At 41.9% G+C, this 22288-nt stretch overlaps 1 protein-coding gene across 4 annotated transcripts in view; it reads right to left on the bottom strand.

Annotated features, from left to right (window-relative positions):
* The window catches only part of KIAA0232 (KIAA0232 ortholog), a 107293-nt gene that overhangs the window by 10540 nt on the left and 74465 nt on the right, over positions 1–22288 (bottom strand). For all 4 annotated transcript variants that reach the window (XM_037898113.2, XM_037898116.2, XM_043544685.1 and 1 more), the window contains 3 exons: positions 20628–20694; positions 18527–18608; positions 11904–15180 (listed from right to left, as the gene is read on the bottom strand). In XM_037898113.2, the coding sequence (XP_037754041.1) occupies positions 11904–15180; positions 18527–18608; positions 20628–20694 (3426 nt within the window). The remainder of the gene's footprint in view (positions 1–11903; positions 15181–18526; positions 18609–20627; positions 20695–22288) is intronic.

Here is a 22288-nt window from a genome sequence, read left to right as displayed (position 1 = left end):
ACCTGCACTACTTTGCCTGACAGTTGGGGAAGGAACACTTCGCAAGCCAGATGGGTGGCTCTGAGTTCCCTGACGTTTATATGTAACAACAGCTCCTCTTGGGACCACAGGCCCTGGGTCCTGAGTGTACCGAGGTGGGCTGCCCACCACAAGTCCAAGGCATCAGACACCACGGATGTGGAGTCACAAGTGGAACCCCTTCTGTCACATGGTGCGGGTTTGACCACCGTGCTAAGGAGGTAAAAATTTGCAGTGGTATTGTGAGGTCCAAGTGATGTTTGGCTGAAGAGTAGACTGATGCCAGCCACATCTGTAGGGGTCTGAGATGTAGCCTTGCATGCTGTATTACATAGGTGCATGCTGTCATGTGCCCTAGAAGTCTGAGGCATACTTGGGCTGTGGTGAGTGGCTGAGTCGTGACTCGGGCAATTAGATCTGACATCCCTGGGAATCTGGTTTCTGGTAGGAAAGCTCTGGCTCGGGTAGAGTCAAGGACTGCTTCGATAAACTCTATTCTTTGTACCGGGACTAGTGTTCATTTATTAACAGGCCCAGCACTTGGCAGGTGGCTCATAGTACTACGACGCCGCGTTGGACTTGTGACCTCGAGTGACTCTTGATGAGCGAATTGTCAAGGTACAGGTAGATCTGAATACCCCAACGTTTGAAGGAGGCTGCGACTACTGCCATACATTTTGTAAACACTCTTGGTGCTGTAGACCAAACAGGAGCACTGCAAACTGGTAGCGAGTCATTCCAACCACAAACCGTAGAAACCTTCCGTGGCCATGGAACATAAAAAAGTGGAAGTATGCGTCCTTTAAGTCAAGGGTGGCGTACCAGTTCCCAGGATCCAGGGAAGGGATAATGGAGGCCAGAGAGACCATGCAGAACTTCAACTTCTTGAGGTATTTGTTGAGGCCTTGTAGGCCTAAGATGAGTCGGACACCCCCTTTGGCCTTCAGTATCAGGAAGTAGCAGAAGTAAAAGCCTTTCCCTCTTAGTTCTTTGGGAACTTCCTCTATGGCCCCCACCCATAGAAGGGCTTGCACCTCCTAGACAAGGAGTTGCTCGTGAGAAGAGTCCCTGAAAAGGGATGGAGATATAGGGTGGGAAGGAGGAATGGAAATAAATTGGAGGGTATACGCCACTGGTCTGATGTTATAATAGGCCAAGCAGGAAGGCAGGGCAATAGGCAGTCTGAAAATAAGGGGGGGGGGGGTTGGATCCTGGGTTTAGACTGGGAGGTTGCCCTTGAGTGCACCCTCAAAATTCCTGCTTTTTCCCCAGGAGGGTGGCAGCTAGAGCCTGATTGGGTCGATGTGGCCGGTGGTTGGCCCTGGCAGTGCTTGTAGCCCGTGTCCTCCTTTCTATAGGGCTCAAGCCTGGCCTAGCCCCTGAATCTCTGAGGCTGTTGAGACCTGAAATGTTTCCTTGAGGCTGTGGGAATGTAAAGGTCCAGGGAGCGTAATGTGGCCCTAGAATCTTTTAGTCTGTGCAGCCTGCTGTCAGTTTGTTCTGAAAACACAGCTGATCCATCTAAGGAGAGGTCCTGATGGATGGTTGGATCTCCACAGACAGGCCAGATGACTGCAGCCACGATGCCCGTCTCATGGATATGGCCAATGGCCTTGTTCCAACTGCTTAGTCGGCAGCATCTGAGGCTGCCTGGAGGGAGGCCCTGGCTACAGTCTTGCTCTTGTCAAGTACGGCCAAGAACTCCTGTTTAGACTCCTGCGGCAGAGAATCAGCAAACTTGGCCATAGAGTGCCACACATTGTAATCATATCGCCCCAGCAAAGCTTGGTGATTCAATATGCGCAGTTGGCAGGCTGGCAATCGAATAAACTTTTCTGCCAAAAAGATCTAGCCTCTTTGCCTCCTTTTTTGGGGGGTCGAACTGGTTTGACCTAGTCTATCTCTCTCATTGGCAGCTGTAACTACTAAGGACCCGGGGGAGGGATGAGAGTACAGATAGTCAAAGCCCTTGGCAGGTACATAGTTCTTTCTCTCTGTGCCCTTAGAAATAGGGGGCAGAGAGGATGGGGTCTGCCATAAGGCCTTGACAAGTTTCAGGACTCCCTCATGGATGGGAAGGGCGACCTTCAATGGGGACGCTGCTGCCAAAATATCGGACAGGGTGTCCGTGGGCTCCTTTAGTTTCTCCACTTCTAAGCCCAAGTTTGAGGTCACACGCTTAAGTAATTCTTGGTGTGCCTTAAAGTCCTCCTGTGGAACTGAGTGAGATGGTCCCGCCACTGCCTCATCGGGTGAGGAAGAGGCCAGAATGCGGGGGAGGTACCAATTCCACTTCCCCCGTCAGGGCAGCCTTGTCCGAGGCTAGTGGAGGTGCTTGGGCACCTTGGACCTTCGTCTGAGTCAGGAAGCAGGCGGTATACCGTTGCTGACCACCTTTCTGAGGCCCCAGAGACTAAGCGTTGTACCTGGGATCCCAGGGTAGGGAGGAATCCCCAGGGGATCCAGAACCTTGTGGCCATGCGCTTGCTGACGGGCCTGGGGAAAACCACTGGCAACGCAGGGTACACCTTGCTCTTGGGCGTAACAATCTCCTCGCCCTCAGAGACCAGGGTGGTGCTGCTGCTGTCTCTGCTTCGTCACAGTATTGGGAGGCCTGGTGTTTAGTGCTTGGGGAGGAGTATAGCGGTTCCATGGAGCGATGCCATATGTCTGGCGACCAATGACAGTGCTCAGGGAATCGGTGGGGGCACTCCTGGGACCGGCGGTGTGCCTCTGGGGACCACTGTGGAGGAACTGATGCCAAGAACTCAGCGAGCAGTATCGGGTCTCTGAAAACCGATTGCGTGGCTCCAGGGATCACTGATGAGACTCTGGTGACTAGCGCGGTGCCGTGGGGATGGGGATCGCTGCAGGGGCCCCATCACCAGCTTGCCTCTAGACAAGACCACCACCCACAGTACCAATGGGAGGTCCCAGGACCGCTCTTCATAAGGTGTCAGCATCACCAGCAAGGGAACAACGTCCTTGGCTGCTTGAAATGCCTCAGGCATAGACGGAACTTCAGGTGTTGGACACCCCTACTGCTCCCAGGGGTCAGAGACAGGTCCTGGGACATGCTTGGCAGTCTGCTGGATGTGGCTGTTGCCTCAACAAGTTCCGGGAAAGATAAACAGCCCAGCACAGGTCTCGGCTCATCCCCCACCTTCCCCTTGCAGGATACTGGGACGTGCCCTCTTCCTGTGTGCTTCTTATGACTCTTGGCAAGTACTGGAGACTGGGATGAATGCCGTGAGGAGGTCGATGGTGAAGGGGCACGCCTTACAGACGCCGATGTACTTGGTGCCAAGTCTGAGCGAGTTTGCTCGGAGGCCGGTGTGAAGGCTGACTCCAGCAGAAGCGCTGTAAGTCTGCTGTCTCACTCTTTCTTAGTACACTGTTTGAATCCTTTACAGATCCTGCATTTGTCACGTATGGGGTCTTCCCAGAGTACTTCAGCAGCTCTGATGGGGATCACTGACAGGCACGGGCTTCTTGCACAGCTTGAAGCCTGGGGACCGGGGCATGCCCCATCCCTGGGCTAAGTCTCTCGGGGACTATCTATAACTTACACTGAAGTAACTATATACACTAAAATCACTATTGAAAAAAGATAGGAAAGACCACTGGTATGGACATTCCAGCACCATCACTGGTGGTAAGAAGGAACTGAAGGGGGGGGGGGGGCGGGCCAGCGGCGCCTTTTATACTGGCGCATAGGCGTGCAACTTCGGAAGGCGCTAGAGCTGGCCCTATGGATACCACTGGGGGAAAACTTCCAGCACCAGTACATGTGGCAAGCACACACACCTGACATGGAATGGACATGAGCAAACACTCGAAGAGGAATACTTACTACTGAGTGTATATTCCTACTGAAATCAACAGAACTACTCACACAAGAAAGTACTGTACACAGAAGTGTCTGCAGGACCACATTCTCATGAAAAAGATTTATTGCCATTTAGATTCAGTAGTAATAGTAAATTAGAGAGACAAGGTGGGTGAGGTAATTTCTTTTATTGGACCAACTTCTGTCAAGCTTACACAGAGCTCTTCTTCAGGTCTGGGAAACATACTGAGGCCTTGTCTACACTAGAGAGTTTTGTCGACACAAGTTAAGCTGACAATCAGAAACCAGTATAATTACAACGCTTATGCATGTTCATACTAAGCGCCCTCTGCTGGCAGAACACATCCACAGCTGGTGTTCTAGCATTGACACTGATAGCAATGAACTACAGGTAGCTATCCCATCGTGGTACTCGCCACATTTTGCAGCTAGGATTTGTGGGAAGGCAGAGTGGATCGCAGTGCATCATGGGCATGTTCCATGATGCAGTTCTTTCTGTCCCAGCATTCCATGGGCTTCCGACTGCATTTCACAACATTTTTCAATAGCCTCTGTTTACTGCACGCCCACCATCTCTGTCTGAAAGGATGGATCCCACACTGCTCTCTACTGTTGTGGTTACTGTTATGAACACATCACGGATGGTCATGCACTATATCATGAGTAAGGCTACATTTTAATCATGGGTATTTTTAGTAAAAGTCATGGACAGGTCATGGGCAGTAAACAAAAACTCATGGCCCATGACCTGTCCATGACTTTTATTATATAACCGACTAAATCTTGGGAAGGAGGTGGCCTGGGACCCCCGCTGGTGCTGCAGAGAGGGGGGGTGGGTTAGCGGGGCTGGCAGGCTCCCGGCCCGGCTCGTCGTGTTTCCCCAGAAGCAGCGACATGTCTCTCCCTCAGCTCCGAGCAACGTGTGCTGCTCCCGTAGCTCCCATTGACCGGGAACCATGGCCAATGGGAGCTGCGGGGGCGGTGCCTGGAGGTAGAGGCAGTGCACGGAGCTAGGAGCTGAGGGAGGGACATGTCACCGCTTCTGGGGAGCCCTCCATGGGAAGTGCTGCCAGAGCCCTCACCCCCTCCCATACCTTCTGCTGCTGCTACGGGGGGCGGCACAGTGGCACGAGACTGCCCCAGCAGCGGCTAGTGCGGCTGGCCCATGGGCTGCCCCCCAGGCCAGCCGCACTGACAGAAGTCACGGAGGTCCCAGAAAGTCACAGAAACTGTGACTTCCATGACCTCTGTGACAAACTCTCAACCTTAATCACGAGCTCCCAATCTGAACAGGAATTAGAATTGCCTGACTTGCTGCGTGCTGTGAAAGAAACAATGCCAAATAACTTTTGGCATTCACGGAGCAACTGAACACGGTAGACCATCGCTTTTGGGCTCAGGAAACAAGCAGTGACTGGTGAGATCACATCATTATTCAGGTCTGGGATGATGAGCAGTGGCTGCAGAACTTTCGGATGCAGAAAGCCACCTTCCAGGAACCATGTGCGGAGCTTGCCCCAGCACTGCAGCACCAGGACACCAAAATGAGAACTGCCCTCTCACTGGTGATCACTGTGTAGAAGCTGGCGACTCCAGACCGCTAACGGTTGGTCGCAAATCAGTTTGGAGTCAGGAAGTCAACTGTTGGAGCTGCATTAACCCAAGTGTGAAAGGCCATTAACTGCATCCTGCTACGAAGCACTGTGACTCTGGGCAATGTGCATGAAAAATTGGATGGCTTTCCAGCAATGAGATTCCCTAACTATGGCAGGGCAATAGATGACATGCATTTTCCAATTTTGGCCCTGGACCATCTTGTAACAGAGTACATCACTAGAAAGGGTTACTTCTCTATGGTATTGCAGGTACTTATGGATCATTGTGGGTGTTTCACTGACATCAATAGGGTGGTCGGGGAACGTGCATGATGCATGCACCTTGAGAAACATAGGCTTGGGGTTGATCCCACTGTCCACCGCCTCCAGCCTGGCTGTAGTATCCACGGGGCTCCTAGTGGTGGAGGTGGGGTTGCCCCCAAGGATGGCATCCAGCTCCTTACAGAAGCAGCAGGTCTTCGGCGCAGCACCAGCGTGACAGTTTGCCTCCCTTGCCTCCTGGAATGCCTGCTTCAGCTCCTTTATCTTCACACAGCACTGCTCCACATCCCCTTCATAGCCTTTCTCCAACAAGCCACGAGAAACCTGACCATAGATATCTAAGTTCCTACAGCTGGAGCAGAGCTGGGACTGTACAGCCTCCTCTCCCTACAGTGCCAGCAGAACCAACAACTCAGATGTGCTCCAAGCGGGCGAGTGTTTGCTGCGTTGAGCTGCCGTAGTCAGCTGGGAAGATGCAATGTGAGTTCTACATGCCGAGCAAACAGGAAGTGGCATTTCAAAAATTCCTGTGTCTTTAAAGGGGGAGGGGCAGATGCCTGTGTACCTGGGTGCAGAGCAGCAGAGTTCAAACTGCTGACCAGAGCGGTCAAGATGGACATTGTGGAACACCACCTGGAGGCCATTTACAAAGACATAACCAAACACAGTGTCTACAGTGACACTTTGTTGATATAACTTTGCCACAAAAAGCACTATGCCTCTTGTCAAGGTGGTTTTATTTTGTTGGCAAAGTAGGAGAGTTTTGTCGACAAGGAGCATTGCAGTGTATACACCTCCAGTGTTCTGTCGACAAACCTGAATTTTGTCAACAATACTGTAGTACAGACCAGGTCTAAGGCCTGGTCTATACTTGCAAGTTTTTTCGTCAAAACGCAGCTTTTGGCGACCAAACAGCAGAGGCATACATAGCAAAGCCACTTTTTGTGGCGAAACTCCTCAGTTGCAGCGCTGTAATAAAACCACCCCGATGAGTCATAAGGCTTTTTGCGCTGAGGCTTTAGCGTCCATAGTGCCAGTGTAGACACTGTGCTTGATTTTAGCGCACTAATTGGTCTCCAGACAGCGTCCCACAATGCCCATCCTGACCACTCTGCTCAGCAGTTTGAACTCTGCTGCCCTGACGCCAGGTAAACAACTACATAAATATCAATTATTTTAAGAGGTGTAGAACACCAAGACCGGTACAATAACTGTTGTTTCTACCTTTCCCTCATTGCTGTGAGTTGGCTTTCCTCTTCCTTCAGAGACTGAGTTTTCAATCCATCTCTCTCTCTCTCACACACACACACACACACACACATTCCTGCTTTTGCTTGCATAGAATGTTCCACACTTGCTACAGTAAGGATTGTATCCAACTCTACATTTTTCTACTATGACTAACTGGCAGCCCAATGAATAGCACATGTAAACTGCACAATCAGTTAACAGACCTGGATAGGATTTAGTTGTAATCTTGTAAGAGATTAAGCTGATATTTGATAGACATGCTAAGAACCAGAGCTTGGATTCTTCCACGCTTAGCTTTTGCAAGGATATTAGGGAGTAAAAGAGACTGACCAATATAAAGCTGAGGATGACTAGGCCCTTATATTGATTATGAAAGCACACTTACATATTATTTCTGCTGGATGTTCCAATAGTAAACCTGGAATTATCAAAGCTAAAACCCTGGGGCTGAATAAATGAAAGCGCAACTGCCAGAAGTAGCAGAGAGAAGTTGAAAAAGAAAGCCATCTTATTTCCTAAATTTGGCCAGTATATGCAAGATACTTCAAGCAAAACTTGAGACAGAAGCAGACGTGAAAAAAAATGAACGCAGATATTTGATTATTGTGTTAGATTCTGAGGATACACTTGTCCTTTCTGTAAATTTACTCACATGTAAGTGTTCACTACACATTCAAAATCCAGTCCAGTCTATTATAGATGAACATAATCAACCTAATCTGGACAGGGGTCAGTTCAAGCTACTTGAACAACCAAGGGTGGAGTTGTAGCAGGAGACCAAACTCAGGTAACCCCATCTTGTATATCAAAGATAACTGTTTGGCTGCATTGTATCTCTCTTGAATTGGAACAGACCTCAGGCTGTTTTCAGAAGTACGCGTGCCTTGGACAGAATGTATCTTAACATGACCTAGAAGCTGAAAGCCTGCCAAGAAGCAATAAAAAAAATGCAATCAAGTCAGCCATGGTTGTTTCAAAGCCTTCTGATCCAAGGTCAAAAGCAATAGAGCATCATGGACATTTTAGGAGCTTTAGTCCATTCTAGATACCATGCAAGGGACCTTTTATTTATTACTTTATTGTTATTTCACATTTCTGCCCAGGAGCATATGCAGATGTATGAAATAAATGGATTAAAACCACAGCCTTCCGAGTAAAAAAAAAAAAATTCAAGGATAGTGGTATCCTCCCAGGGTGAAAGTTAGGGAGGAGACATTCTCCTGCCCTCTTGTTTAGTCTCAGTCAAAAGGAGTAGTGCACCTGAAGAGTCTTCTAGCTTTTCAGAGTAATCTAGGTAACAGGAAAGGTTGTCTCTATCATCTCCTGTTTCCCAGGGTTGACAAAGTCATCTCTCTCTCCTGAACAGGCTGCAGTCATGTGTAAGTTCTCCTGCTGGATGGCAGTCTCCCTCTGACTCTCAGAAATTGTTTATCTGGAAATGGAGGTTGTTCGATTTTTGTTTCTTCTATTGTTTTTGGCTCTTAATTTGGCCAAAGGGCTAAGCTAAACTAAATCCAAGAAAACCAAAGCTATTCCTCACTCCATGAGTCCAGGGATCCACTAATTTTCCTTTCCCCTCCACTCCCTCAGAATGTTTGGAAATGCTGAATGGAGAGGTAGGAGGGGGTGCACATGCGCTATAATGGGCACTGCTTGGCAAAGGTTCTACTGTTAGGCAGCACCAGGCAATGCATTACCCGTAAGTGGCAATATGCAGAGCCACTTGAAGAAGAACTGTATTACCAATAATATTCACATGTATTGGGAGCCCTGCCCGCCAAATGCCTGAGTCATCCCAGCTCTAGAATTTTCAGTTTCATGAGTACTAAATAAAATCAAACAAAATAAAATAATTCCAACCCCTAAATAAAACAAATCCATTTCACAGAAGACTTAGCAATATGGAGTTTATACATTTAATAGAATTCATAGTAGTCCTCTACACTCATTAGAGTTTACTAAATAGTCTAGGTCACCAAAAAGTTTGCTTCAGTTCTTAGAACTCTATTCTCTTACTAATTGACTTAGAGTGATAGTTTTAAGCTTTCTGTAACAATCCCCAGGTATTCTGCCTATGGCACCTTGTTCTCCTGCTCTACTCAACTTAAAAAAAAATCATTTATTTAAAAAGACTTCTTGTTAAAAAGAAATAGGGTCAAGACATGGCCTCTGATGCAGCCATTTTTGTAAGTCCATTGTTGTAAATTCATCTTAACTACCCAGTGATTCTCTCAATGTGCAAGAATCCTCAGATGGTACAGGACTGGCACAGTGATTTCAACACAACCCAGCCGGTGTAACTTAGAGAAGACCAGAGACTGCTTTAAACTACACCCAGGAAACAGAATCAGGGAGTTGTAAAGCCTCTTATTTCCCTATCCTCTTGACCTGTTCTGAGTTGGAAGAGCTACTCCTGGGGACCTGGCCCACAGCCTCTCCACAGCTGAAGCTGCAACAAGGTTCCTCTGTCCACTTTAGGAAGGAGCTAACTTTAGGCTGCACTCTATATTCTAAAGCAATGAATCAAATGACTGTGATTTGGAGCTTCATATGGTTCAGCTGCTTAGAACTTTGTAGCTATATAGAGTTCCCACCTGGCTGTGTGATAGAAGCAGATCCAAGAGTGGGAAGCCCCTTGGTGTTCCCCCACAGCACGAAGATTACGGAGGAAAGACATCACTGGATAATTTCAACTAGCAGCTCAAGCCAAAGGTTCTTACTAAGCACTGTGATTATCTGGCACCAGGCACCATGCACTGAGCAGGGGAATTGATGCAGGAAAGTTCCTTATCAAGGACATGCATGCTTTGGATGGATGGATGGATGGATGGATGGGCAGGGAAGAAAAATGATGGGAATAAAGAGCCTAGTGGTTCTCTCCACCAGGGAAGGGGTGGGGGGGCGGGGTATGTATGATATTCCAGCATTTCTATTCCAAACTGATGTAGGAAGCGTAGTTACAATCTTGGTGACTCCTGTCGCAAGATTGGGGCAAAGGGAGTGATATTCCAGCAGTCTGAACTGTGCTCATGAGAATTCAACTTGTGCTGTCATCCTGTCATTCCACATGCAGGGGAAAAAAAGAAACTTGAGAGTATATTTGTGGTGACTACAGATGTGTACTAGAGAAGTCTACTGCACCACATCAAGCTAAGTAAATCATGCCAAGCCATGGCTAAATAAAAATTCTGTATAAATGATGAATCTTAAAATTATTATGTTTTTTATTAAGTCTGATAGTGCTTGTGTAGGAGCAGGATTTTATAATTGTACTATGAGAATTAATGTATGGTTTGATTAAATCCTGCCAGCCACCCTTTTTGAATAGCAGAAAGGAAAGACCCTCTGCGACTATGGGATTCTGTTTCCCATATTCATTACAAATTGGGCCCTCCTGTATCATGTCTATGTTAAGTAGATTAGAGGAACGTTAAAGGCCTGGGCCTCAATGTGAATTGTTTTGGTTACAAAATTTAGCAAGGTTTAATTTACAATGTCTTTTCACTCGATATAAAATACTGCTGTTTTTATTCTCAGAGGTCCCTGTAAAAGACTGTTTGTGTGAATAAGGAATGCATGCATCAGAAAAAAAAAAGGTGTAAAGGTCATTGTTAACCAGATGGTCAAAAAAAGGAGGAGCAAAGACACTTATCGAGACTTATTGACGCCAGAGAATCATTAACGCGCATCCATGATTGAGGAAAGGCAGACTGATGACCCTGAGGTGGAGGCTGGCACCCCTAAAGACAACTGATTAAATCAAATCTTGGACAGAATTACCCCTTTCGGAGGTGTTTTGGAATGTTATCATCAACAAATAATACCAATTAAGAAGTAACCGGTCATAAACTGACACAGCAAAATCCATAGACTTCAACAACAATAACAAAAAGACTATAAGAACAGGGTGCTTTGCCTGTTCATCTTGCCACTACTCCAGAAACATTGGATTGTGACCGACAGAGCCCGGCTCCCCTCTGCGACCAATCTGGCTGGCCACTAGATTGATCCAAACTCTGGACGGGTAACTGTAAACATCGACTGGCGGGACTGTGTGCGTGATGTGTGTGTGTGACTGTGTGTGTGTCTGTGTGTGACTAAAAAGCATATGCTAACTGCTATATTCTCAATAAATACGGCGCGTTGCCTTCTCCCCTATAAAAGATCTCATGTGCTTTGTTTAAGCATAACACTTAATCATCAAGTGTAATTAGTATCCTTCTATAAAGGATTTAATTTTTTAATCCTTAATACAAGAACACACTCACATAAATTTAACCTGAGAGGCTAACGATATTTTTGTATTTTCATTTTGAAAGATTCTGCTCAGCAAAAAACCTAATTTTTCTAGAATTTAATTAATATTCCAAGCCTATAATTCATTTTCCCCTTTGAAGTATTGACCACGACATGGCAATTCAATAAACTAAAACAGACATGATCAAAACATTGATTATTGTCCTGTTTGGCAAATGAATGCGTTTTACTTAAGTGTAAAAATGTAAAACTTCTGACTACGTAAAATATATAATGCTCTGTTAGTAAAGATATTGAAAGAACTGATTTAGGATTACAATATTCTATTTTAACATGCTCGCTTCATGTTTCAGTATTGTCAAGCTAGGAATTTAAATACATTTTTTCATCAGATTACATATAAATCAGACAAACCAAAAAAAGGAAAAGTTTACTTAATCTTTCAATACATGAATTTTTAAAACATTGGGATATTTGCTTATGTAAGATGACCCAATAATTACTACCATTAGATCATTAACTTTGCTATCAAAGAATCAGATCTCATCCATTAAACCAAAATACCAAATTACTAGAATTGGTGTTGCATAAACAATCTATTTATTGACTGTTGCTAGCTGCAAATCCGATAATCTTACATCTACACATACCTCTTCCAGCTCTCCTGAAGAAACAGGATTATCCACATACGTAGGAAAATGGCAACCTGCTTTGCAATTGCAAAACCTGTTAATTTCTTCATGTTGCTCCACTATTCTGCAGTTTATTTGGGAATTTTCCATATCCCTCATATCGAGTGATTCTTTCACACTGCACTTTAAGCAGGGATTTTGGTTTCCGACTGGCAACATTCCAGCTGATTCTTCCTGGGAATCCAGTGATGTTTGTGCACTTTTCTCCATTCCAGACTTCTTTAATCTGGGAAGGAATTTTCCAGATTCAAGCTCTAACTTTCCATAGTAATGCCCTTCTTTTTCTGCATCTTCTTCTAGTGGTTTGAGATCTGCTTGTGGATCTTCAAACACATCTACTTGAGAAGGGGCTGGAATACTTCCCTCATCTTTTTCTGACTCAAATTCTGACTCACTTCCACCCCCTGGAGAAAGCTCAGATGCAGAAATTGGGCGAAAGTGAGTCCTTGGAGAAATCCGTATAGCCCTGTACTGCGTCCTGTCAACACCACATATCCTGGGATGAAAAACTTCACTGTCTGAATCAGAGCACAGAATTGATTTGGGTTTAAAACTAGGGCTGAAAGATGCAATTCCTTCTGGTTCGAATGAACACTCTACATGAAGAACTTGTGAAAATGGATTGTTCAGGTCAAAGGAAGAGAATGAATATTCAAGTCCAGGTTCTTCAACTTGAAAGTTACCACAAGCTCCCAGTAAGTCTTCATGGAAGATAAAAGAAAACCCTTTATTCAATCCATTATCTCCATTCTTCGATTGCTCATTCTGTTCAAATGATACAAATGGCCTCCATAATTGCCTGTGACCAGGAGCAAAGCTGTTTCCTGGTGTCATGAAGACATCTGTACCAGCTATTGTCACGACATCAGAAGCTGCACACTGTAATAAGCTTCCTTTCGTGTGACTGGGGGGCACCAGTGCCCATTCTCCATCACTATTAAATGTCTTGAGCTCCCCATACACACCACCAAGTATAAATGAGTTTTCTTTATCCTGGTTTATGTCCCAAGGTTTTGATGGTGTAGTATAATCACCACCATCTATTTCTGATAAATCATTTGCAACAAATGCTCTCTTCTCCAAGTTCTCTTTTTGACCTTCCCAAAGATGATACTCTGATCTCTGCACTGCCTTATTAGGTTCCTGGAGGGTTTCAACTTTTGCTTCAGTATCTAAACAGCAACAGTAATTATTTACATCAGTTGAAAACAATTCATCTTCTATTCCTTCTATCTCTACCATTGCTGCAGAATTTCTGTCTGTCATATTTGTCCAAATGTCTTTAATAACCCCTGAGCTATAGCCATCTCCATGTGGGCTGCTTTCACTAGACACTTGTGTTGTTTCATAATCTTTACCTTCTCCTTTTTGTTCTAGCTGAATACCACAGACAGATTCTAGTTTAGATTTTTTTTTGAAAACCAAAGTGGGTATTTCTCCTAAAGTTCTAGCTTGTTGCTGGCAGGTTTCTTCTTGAAAAAAATCTAGAATTTCTTCATCTACATAACTTGAAGACACCCTAGGAACTACATAATTAATATCTTCTGCATTAAATTGTGTGGATTCTTCAAATGGAATATTTAAAGTTTCATTGTCTGAACGTGTTTCTTCCGAGTGTGACCATGGACTACAAGTTCTTGTTGAAAGATTGGAACAGTGTTCATTTTCATCAAAGGCACTATTTTTGGTCCATATTAGCAATCTAGACTGTGTCTTTCCAAGCATATTAGCACTGCTACTAGAATCTGCATTTTCATTTCCCAAATTGAGTGTTTCAAAAGAAAATGGTAAAACAGAATCTCTGCATTGCACTTCAAACACTGAAAAACAAGAGTTTATACCAGACCCTTCATTAATATCCGAAAAGAGCTCTTGATTGCCAGCAAGCATGTGTGAATTAAGCATTGTGCTGTCTAAGATAGGAGAATCTGCTCCAAAACTTTCCCCATCTGCATCACCAGAGCTAGAAGATGAACAGCACTCCCAAAATTGAGCTAAATTACTAAGGTCTTGCAAGAACCACCCTTCAGCACCAACAGAGCTGGTTGAATCTGTCCATATTGCACTTTCCCCTTGCAACTCCATTCCATCTAACACTATGCAACATTCTGCCTCAAAATCAGGTTTCTCTTTACTTTTTTGTCGAATCATATTCAAAATCCGACTTTCTCCTTGCATTTTATCTGAGGCACCAGGATCCAACATGGATTGATCAATATCCACTTCATAGAAGTGTGTTAGTTCTGACAGATGAACATCATCCAAATATTTGTCGTCCTCTGGTTGAGAACATATTGAGGTCCCAGTGAGGTCAATATCCTCATTTAGAATGGCAGGCATTTCTACAAAGTGACCATCAATAAAAGTACCTGCTGCGAGGTATGTTTTATGAATATTATTGTTGCTAATACAAAGACCATGCACTGATTCGGACAATTCTTCTACAGCCTCTGATGTTATATCACACGTATCTTGTCTGTTGCGGTATGTAGTCTCAAGCTTACTTTTTCTGCTCAGAGGAACAAAGTATTCTGTAATCGGCTCAGTATACCACAAGGGTTCTTCTTTATATTCCTTTTCGTTTCTGCTGTTTAAATACAGATCTTTTCCATCATTACTGCCAGTTTCTTTCCTTCCAATTTCTTTTAATGGTCTTTTACCCCTTTTACAAAGCTGTTTGATCGATCCACTGCTGCTGCTACTTCCACTATGGATTTTTCTTTCAGTCTTTTCACCAGTCTTCACTGAAAGCCTGCTTTGCCCATTCCGCCCCTTTTTATTTCGAACCTCCCTTGTTTTATGTCTTACTTTAATACATTTCACTGATGCTTTTAATTCACCTTGATTACCACTTGAACTTGAGCCTGCTTCACTGGAACCAGACGACCAGGAGCGAGGACGCATCTTTCCCTCAGACTTATGTCGGACTTGCTTTTTATATAAAGCAGGCTTATCTTCAACAGTGCCATTACTGAACTTGTTCTCTCTCTCAGTTTTACTTTTTTTCTGCTGGGTTCTTTCATGTACAGTGGCAGACACTTTGTTACTTCTCTCTTTAGTTACTTCACTTTCACTATTGCAGTCCTTTGGAGAGGATGTATCGGTGCTAGTTGGTGGAGCATTGGACGAAGATGAGGAGCTAGAGTAAGAGCAAACTTTGGATTTATTCCATACAGTCATAATTTCTTGCAGGCAAATTGGCTTCTCAGAAAGAGGAGGAAATGCTTCATAATACCTGAAAGAAAAAGAAAAGTGATATTTAAATTCAGTTTTTAGAACTTCTACGGGCACTTTTGAAATACTTAATTTCCAATTTTGCTTTTTTCCACATTATTTTACTTCATAATCACTAGAATATTTTACAACCCAAGAGAGCGCAAATACCAAGCATAATTTAGTGTATTTGAATGATGATACAACAGAAAACCACCTAAAAGTGTGCACAGAAGTATGTTTAGATAATTATATTTTAAAATCCCACAATATATACAATCCTGAAAGGTGCTGAGCAACCTCTATTCCTACTGAAGCCAATGGGAGCTGAGGATGCTCAAAACCATGAAGGTTCAGTTATGAAGTTATCAGATGACATAGCTTTTCATTAGGAATTTTTAACTTTTAACTGTTTGGAATTTATGATTTCCCTATTAAAACTGCACTACTCAATGCTCTACAGAAGCTGTAAGCCAATCTATCAATTGTCAAATGACTTACATATATGCAACACGAGAAACTTCCTACATCAGCAACAATCAAATTGTAAGCACCTGGAGGATAATAGGGTTATACAGAATAGGCAGCATGGATTTGTCAAGAACAAATCATGTCAAGCCAACCTAATTTCCTCCTTTGATAGGATTACTGACCTAATGGATAGGGAGGAAGCAGTAGATGTGATGTACCTTGCTTTTTAGTAAGGCTTTTCACATAGGTCCACATGACATTCTCATAAGTTAACTGGGGAAATGGGGTCTAGATGAAATTACTATAAAATGGGTGCAAAACTGGTTGAGAGACCATACACAAAGAGTTGCTGTCAAGCTTGGAGGGTATATCCAGTAGGATTCTGTAGGGGTCAGTCCTGGGTCCAGTACTATTCAATATTTTCATTAATGACTTGTACAATGGAGGAGAGAGTGTTTATAAAATTTGCAAATGATACCAAACTGGGAGGGGTCGCAAGCACTTTGGAGGACAGATTTAAAATTCAAAATGATGTTGACAAATTAGAAGAATTAGTCTGAATTCAAGATGAAATTCAATAAAGAGAAGTGCAAAGTACTTCATTTAGGAAGGAAAATTCAAATGCACAGCTACAAAATGAGGGAATAACTGGCTAGGAGATAGTGCTGATGAAAAGGATCTGGGTGTTATAGTGGACCACAAATTGAATATAAGTTGTCAATGTGATGCAGCTGCAAAAAAGACTAAAATGATTCTGGGGTGTATTAACAGGAATATTGTATGTAAGACACAGCAGGTAAAAGTCTCACTCTATTTGACATTCATGATGCTCCAGCTGGAGTACTATGTCCAAACCTGGGGGCCACAATTTAGGAAGAATGTGGACAAACTGGGAAGAATCCAGAGGAGAGCAACAAAAATGATGAAAAGTTTAGAAAACCTGTCCTATGAGCAAAGGTGAAAAAACCTGTGCATGTTTAGTCTTGACAAAAGAAGACTGAGGGGGGACCGGATAACAGTCTTCCAATATGTTAAAGAGGATGATGATCAATTGTTCTCTATGTCCACTGAAGGTAGGACAAGATATAATGGGTTTAATCTTCAGCAAGGGAGATTAGGTTAGCTATTAGGAAAATCTTTAACTATAAGGGTAATTAAGCACTGGAATAGGCTTCCAAGGGAGGTTGTGGATTCCCCATCACTGGAAGCTTTTAAAAACAAGTTAGACAAACACCTCTCAGGGATAGTCTCGGTTTACTTGGTCCTACCACAGTGCAGGGGGCTGGACTTGACTTCTCAAGGTCCCTTCCAGACCTACAATTCTATGATTCTATAGTTTGATATATCTAAATTTTTTAAAAGAAAAGCAAATTATGACTAATACATGATACTAATTTGCATTAACAAGTGAAGTTTTGAATATACATTCTAGTTACCCCAAACTCTGGGAACATCTGTATAAAATGCTTGTTATAGCCACTGTGATAAGCTTTTCAAATATATTTTTCTTTTGAGCCAAGCCATGGAAACAGCCTACTCAAATACTGCTTTAAAATCAGGGTCCTAAGCATATGTTACCTGAGACTCTCTGGCATGCACATCACAAGTAGGAACACCATAATCCCTGTATGTTCTTTAAATTATTATGTTATATATCATTTAGATCAACTGTAAAATTATGGGATCCAAAAAGAGTCTTAAAAGCCACTTTAATAAAGTCACATTTCTCAATCCACCACCATGCCCCATCCCATTTCAAAAATAGCCTCCCCCTAACAAACCACGTAACATGCATATGATCTGCTTAGATAATAGTTTGTACTTGTTTGTACAGAATGCCAAACAAACTGTCTCCTTTAAATTAGTGAAGTTTAAATTAACATGTAGGGGACTGGACTAGATGACCTCTTGAGATCCCTTCCAGTTCTATGTTTCTATGGTAAAAAGAGGCACTGCTACCACAGCTTTAACTACACTAGGGCTTGCACTAGTTGCAATTTTTTTTTGTTAAGTTTCACCAATGCAGACAAGTCTGAAATACATTATTTTCCTTAACTTTAAATGATTTCTGAGATTGATATTCAAGATATCTATACAGGGAAATTTTTTTTCCAGTGACTACCCGTTCAAATACACGTTTACAATTCTCTGAGATCTGTAAATTGGCACAATTATCAGTGGATGCTGTAATAAGCAGTGCTGAGGTCAGTTATTTGAACATTAAAGTCACTATGTAAGTTTCTTTGAATATCATTTTGAACATTAAGGTACCATAATTTTTCTCTTTTTAAAAAAAAAAAAAAAAAAAAGATATTGTCAACTTAATGACACTTCTGTCTGACATACTTTACCTGTTGCTACCTCAGTATATGAAAGGTTGCTTATAATTCTTTAACTGAAAGATGAAGACAAAATCTTACTTCTTTCCCCAAAGAAGTCAAAAGCAAAACTCCTATTTTTTTCAGTGGTACGAGCACTTTGTTTACAGTCAACTTCATACTTTCCCCTTTTTGTATGGAAGACAACACTGTCTTAAAGATATAATACCATAATTATACCACCACAAATCTGGCATAGGGAAAAAAGATTGGAGTTGTACATGAAACTACTTTTAGCACTTTAAGTTGTCTAGCTGATACAGTCCCTTTAAAAAAAATTAGAAAAAATTAAATAAATAGAACACAACAGTTTAAAAATTAAATTCCACAAGTGTCAACAAAAATAAAGTTGGCCTTGTTGCAAATATATAAGGCATCGAACACCTAGAACACTACATGTGCAAAAGGGGACTCTAGGAATAACTTTAAATTTCCTTATTTTCATTAAACATTTTACTTTTTAACTACTGTATTTAGAAGATTTTAAGTTTCAAGTTAAAAAAACAAAACAAAACATACATTTCCACTTGATCCTTTGCTGTGGGAGATAAATCAGCCTCAGGAGACAAAGAACCCTCTAACTTTTTGTGAATCTTCTCCTCTGTTATGAAACAAAACGTCAGAAAGTTACACCTTAGTTTTAGAGAGAAATTCAGAAAGTTATTAAATATAAACTAAAAGTATCTAACAAAAACACAGGATATATACCAGTAGTTAGATATTTACAATAATATATGGTAATCTATTAATACTTAGCAATAAAAACAATTTCATGTACAAAAATTGTTATAGAGTGTAACCTAAGATTGAGAGTTTCTAAAATAATCTCATTAAGCCCCATTAAGTTCACCAAAGATGACCAGGATGCAACTGTGGGCTACACTATCCCCTAGCTACACTCTTTTCCAATTGAGCTTTATACTCTACTTAGTTTGTCAATGTCCTTAACCTCTTTTGGAAATTCTACATGTAAAATAAAACACTAATTGTCTATTTATTTAATACGTAATCGCTATTGGTTCCGGCATCTAACTGCTCATGTATATCAGTGGGGAAAAAAATTAAACTCCAGAGCAAGTAGTGTAATTATTTTTGTGGTGGGAGGGAGAAGTGCAGAGGGGGGATTTCAGTTGCAAGGGCTGTGTATAATACAGTATTCTGAATTTTCCTATGAAAATATATAAGATATAAAAATGCAGTTGATGTACATACTTATCTTTTTTACTCAAATCAAAATAAATGGTTTTATATAATCAACAACACAGAGGCAGCTCGAGGGGGTCTCTGAAAAGCAACCCGAAGAACTCACTGTGAATGTTGAGTGTGTGCTCCTTTTTATGCTTAAAAAGAGTTATACTTATCCTGGTGCTCACAGTGATTCACAGATGTTCTTATAAACAGTGAAATCCAAAGAGCATAACTTATAACATCTGAAATCATGTTTAGAACAGTTAGATTTATTTACTTCTGAAAAATTGAAGCAAAAGAAAGTAACCGTTTAAGATGTGAATCAGGGTTGCATATACAAGTATGAAAAGAGAACTATCAAAAAGGGAAAAATATATTTACTTGATTTTAACTTTGTTTTTGTTTTCGGGGGTTTTTAAAGGGTTTCTGTTTAGAAGTATTGCCACAACAGCCTTTTGGCTGCACAATGAAACAAGACTACTAAAATACAACTTTCTTGGTTTGTTTTATTTTCAGAGAGAAAAGTCTTATTTAAGAAAGAGTGAAATATTTATTAATTTTTATTTATTATTTCTATTTTTCATGAGTGAGCAAGACAATTTTAAATTGACTGAATGTGTACTGCTGTTGAATTTGTCAGAATACGCTACACTATGGTTAGATGAATGTTCAGCTACTGTGAACTCTGGTTGTAGACTCTACAACTATTTTATGTAAAGTAGTACAAAGTCATTCCAAATGATATGTGATTATTATAGGACTGCAGAACTTTAGTATAAATGAAGATCAAGCGTTTAACAAGAGAGGTTTATGGAGAGAAAATAGTGCAGTAGTAGCATTTTGAGACACAAAAGTGCAAGAGTGGCACTGTGAGGTTCCACTTTTACAGTCTCAATTTTGATATCAAATGTCAACAAAAGATTCTTCCCCTTAGATCTGTCCAGTCGCATTTACAGCCTCAGTTACATTCATTCAATGTAGTCTTTAAATTATGACCTGACACCTAAGCAAGCCCACTTCATGTTAGTGGGTTTTCACAGATATATTTGATTGTTTCATAACTGTAATTTAGTAATCCATTCTTAGTAAATGAGTGGTAATGTACAAAAAGGAACAGAATCTAGCTCACAATCTCTTATCTTTGTTGAGGCTGCAACGTGACCAGGAATAAAAATTCACCAAAGCAAGCAAGAGGTACAACTGAACACACACACAAAAGCATATCTGTTCATAAAGGAAGTGCCATTTGAAGATAGCCATTTTTCAGGTAAAAGAACATATTGATAAAAGATTATTCATTTTACTTTCCAACTGTTTGCCTTATTTAAAGGGAGCAGAGTAATGGGACCAGAACATCTCAACCTGAAAACCCCCAAATGGTATACTTTACAAATGTGCTCTTTGGCCTCAAAACACGCAGTGTAAGTCTCACCTTGCTTACTCTGAAGGTCTTTTAGTCTAGAGCAAAGCTCCTCCACTAAAGTTTCGATCCCAGAGCTCTGTACAATAAAAAAAAAAAAAAAAAAGAAGTGGAAATTACTTAAAAGAATATAAAAAAGAATATGTATACCAAATTACAAATGCAATATAAATAAGAGACAAAGTAGATGAGGTAATCTCTCTTATTGGAACAACTTCTGTTGGTGGAAAAGACAAGCTTGCAAGCTTCACAGAGCTCTTTCTCAACTCTGAGGAAGGTAATTAGAATGTCCAAGTTGAATATAACGTGGGACAAATCATTAAGCATAAGGGGTTCACACATGTTGTAGGAGATCACTTAAAGTTAAGTGGGCAATCAAGAGATAGCAGGCAGTACAGTGTTTTACAAAATTGTTGTGATGAGCCACAAAACCAATATCTCTGTTATGTCTATGGTTTTTAGTGTCCAGCAGAACTATGAATTTAAGTTCCCAAGCTCAGTTTCTGAAGATGTTGTGCAGGTTTCTTTTGAGGAAGACGAGTGAGGTCAGATACAGAGTAATTGCTTTGTGAAAAGTGTTCACCCATGGGTGATTTGGCATTTTTAGTATATCATTTTTCTATGAGAATTCATTTGAGAGTGTAGTAATTGTCTCGTTTCACCCACAGTTGTGGTTGGTGCATTTAGTGCTCTGGATGAGGTACATCACATGCTGTGACAGGCATGTGTAGAACCCATGGATCTTCAAACATGTTATATGGGCGGTCTTGATCATCATAACAGTGGAGATAGGCCTGCAGGTTATTCATCTGTTCTGGCAGGGTTTGGTGCCATTTTGAGTTGATGTTCCTAGTCTATGGGGAGCCTGCTTTTGACCATGAGCTTGGCAAGGCTGAGGGGGTTGTTTGTTGTCCAGAAGAGTGGGTTTGGTAACGTTTTCTTTCAGGATGGGGTCCCCATCAAGAATGGCTTGTAATTCTTTGATGATACCCTGTATGGTAGAGTTCCTTTGTTGAAGCTGATTGTGGCATCCACGAAATTGAATCCGGTGTGGGAGTGTTCAAGAGAGAGTTTGATGAATGGGGGTGATGGTTCTTCAAGTTGTTGCAGAAATCAATGAGGGAGTTTAGGTCCTCTGTCCAGAACATGAAAATATCATTGATGTATCTCATGTATATTGTTGGTTTTATGGTGTGTTTTTCCAGAAATTCTTCCTCAAGGTGGCCCACTAAGAGGCTTGCATACTGGGGAGGCATCCTAGTACCCATGCCTGTTCCCATGGTTTGGACAAATCCACCAACAGAAGTTGGAGCAATAAAAGATATTACCTCACCTACCTTGTCTCTCTCATATCCTGGAACCTGGGACAGCTACAACAATTTTGCAAACAATGTATAAATATCTAGTCAGTCATGAATTTTCTATGTTTCACAGGCTAAGTATGCATCACACTGCACCAGAAAACAGTTAAAATTATGCATTTGTTCCCAGGAAGAAATGTGTCATAGTAAGGCTCAATGTGATCAAGTGAAACAAGTTAATAAATATGAACATAAAGAAAATAGAAGTACTTGTGGCACCTTAGAGGAACATAAAGAGGTTTTCCAAATGCAAGGATCATACTATGCAATTTACTGTACATTATTCGTGAGTTTATCACTTGTATACTTTTA

The sequence above is a fragment of the Chelonia mydas genome, chromosome 4 (assembly GCF_015237465.2).
Source record: "Chelonia mydas isolate rCheMyd1 chromosome 4, rCheMyd1.pri.v2, whole genome shotgun sequence".
Classification (NCBI taxonomy): domain Eukaryota; kingdom Metazoa; phylum Chordata; order Testudines; family Cheloniidae; genus Chelonia; species Chelonia mydas.
This window is presented reverse-complemented; position numbering and strand designations above follow the sequence as displayed.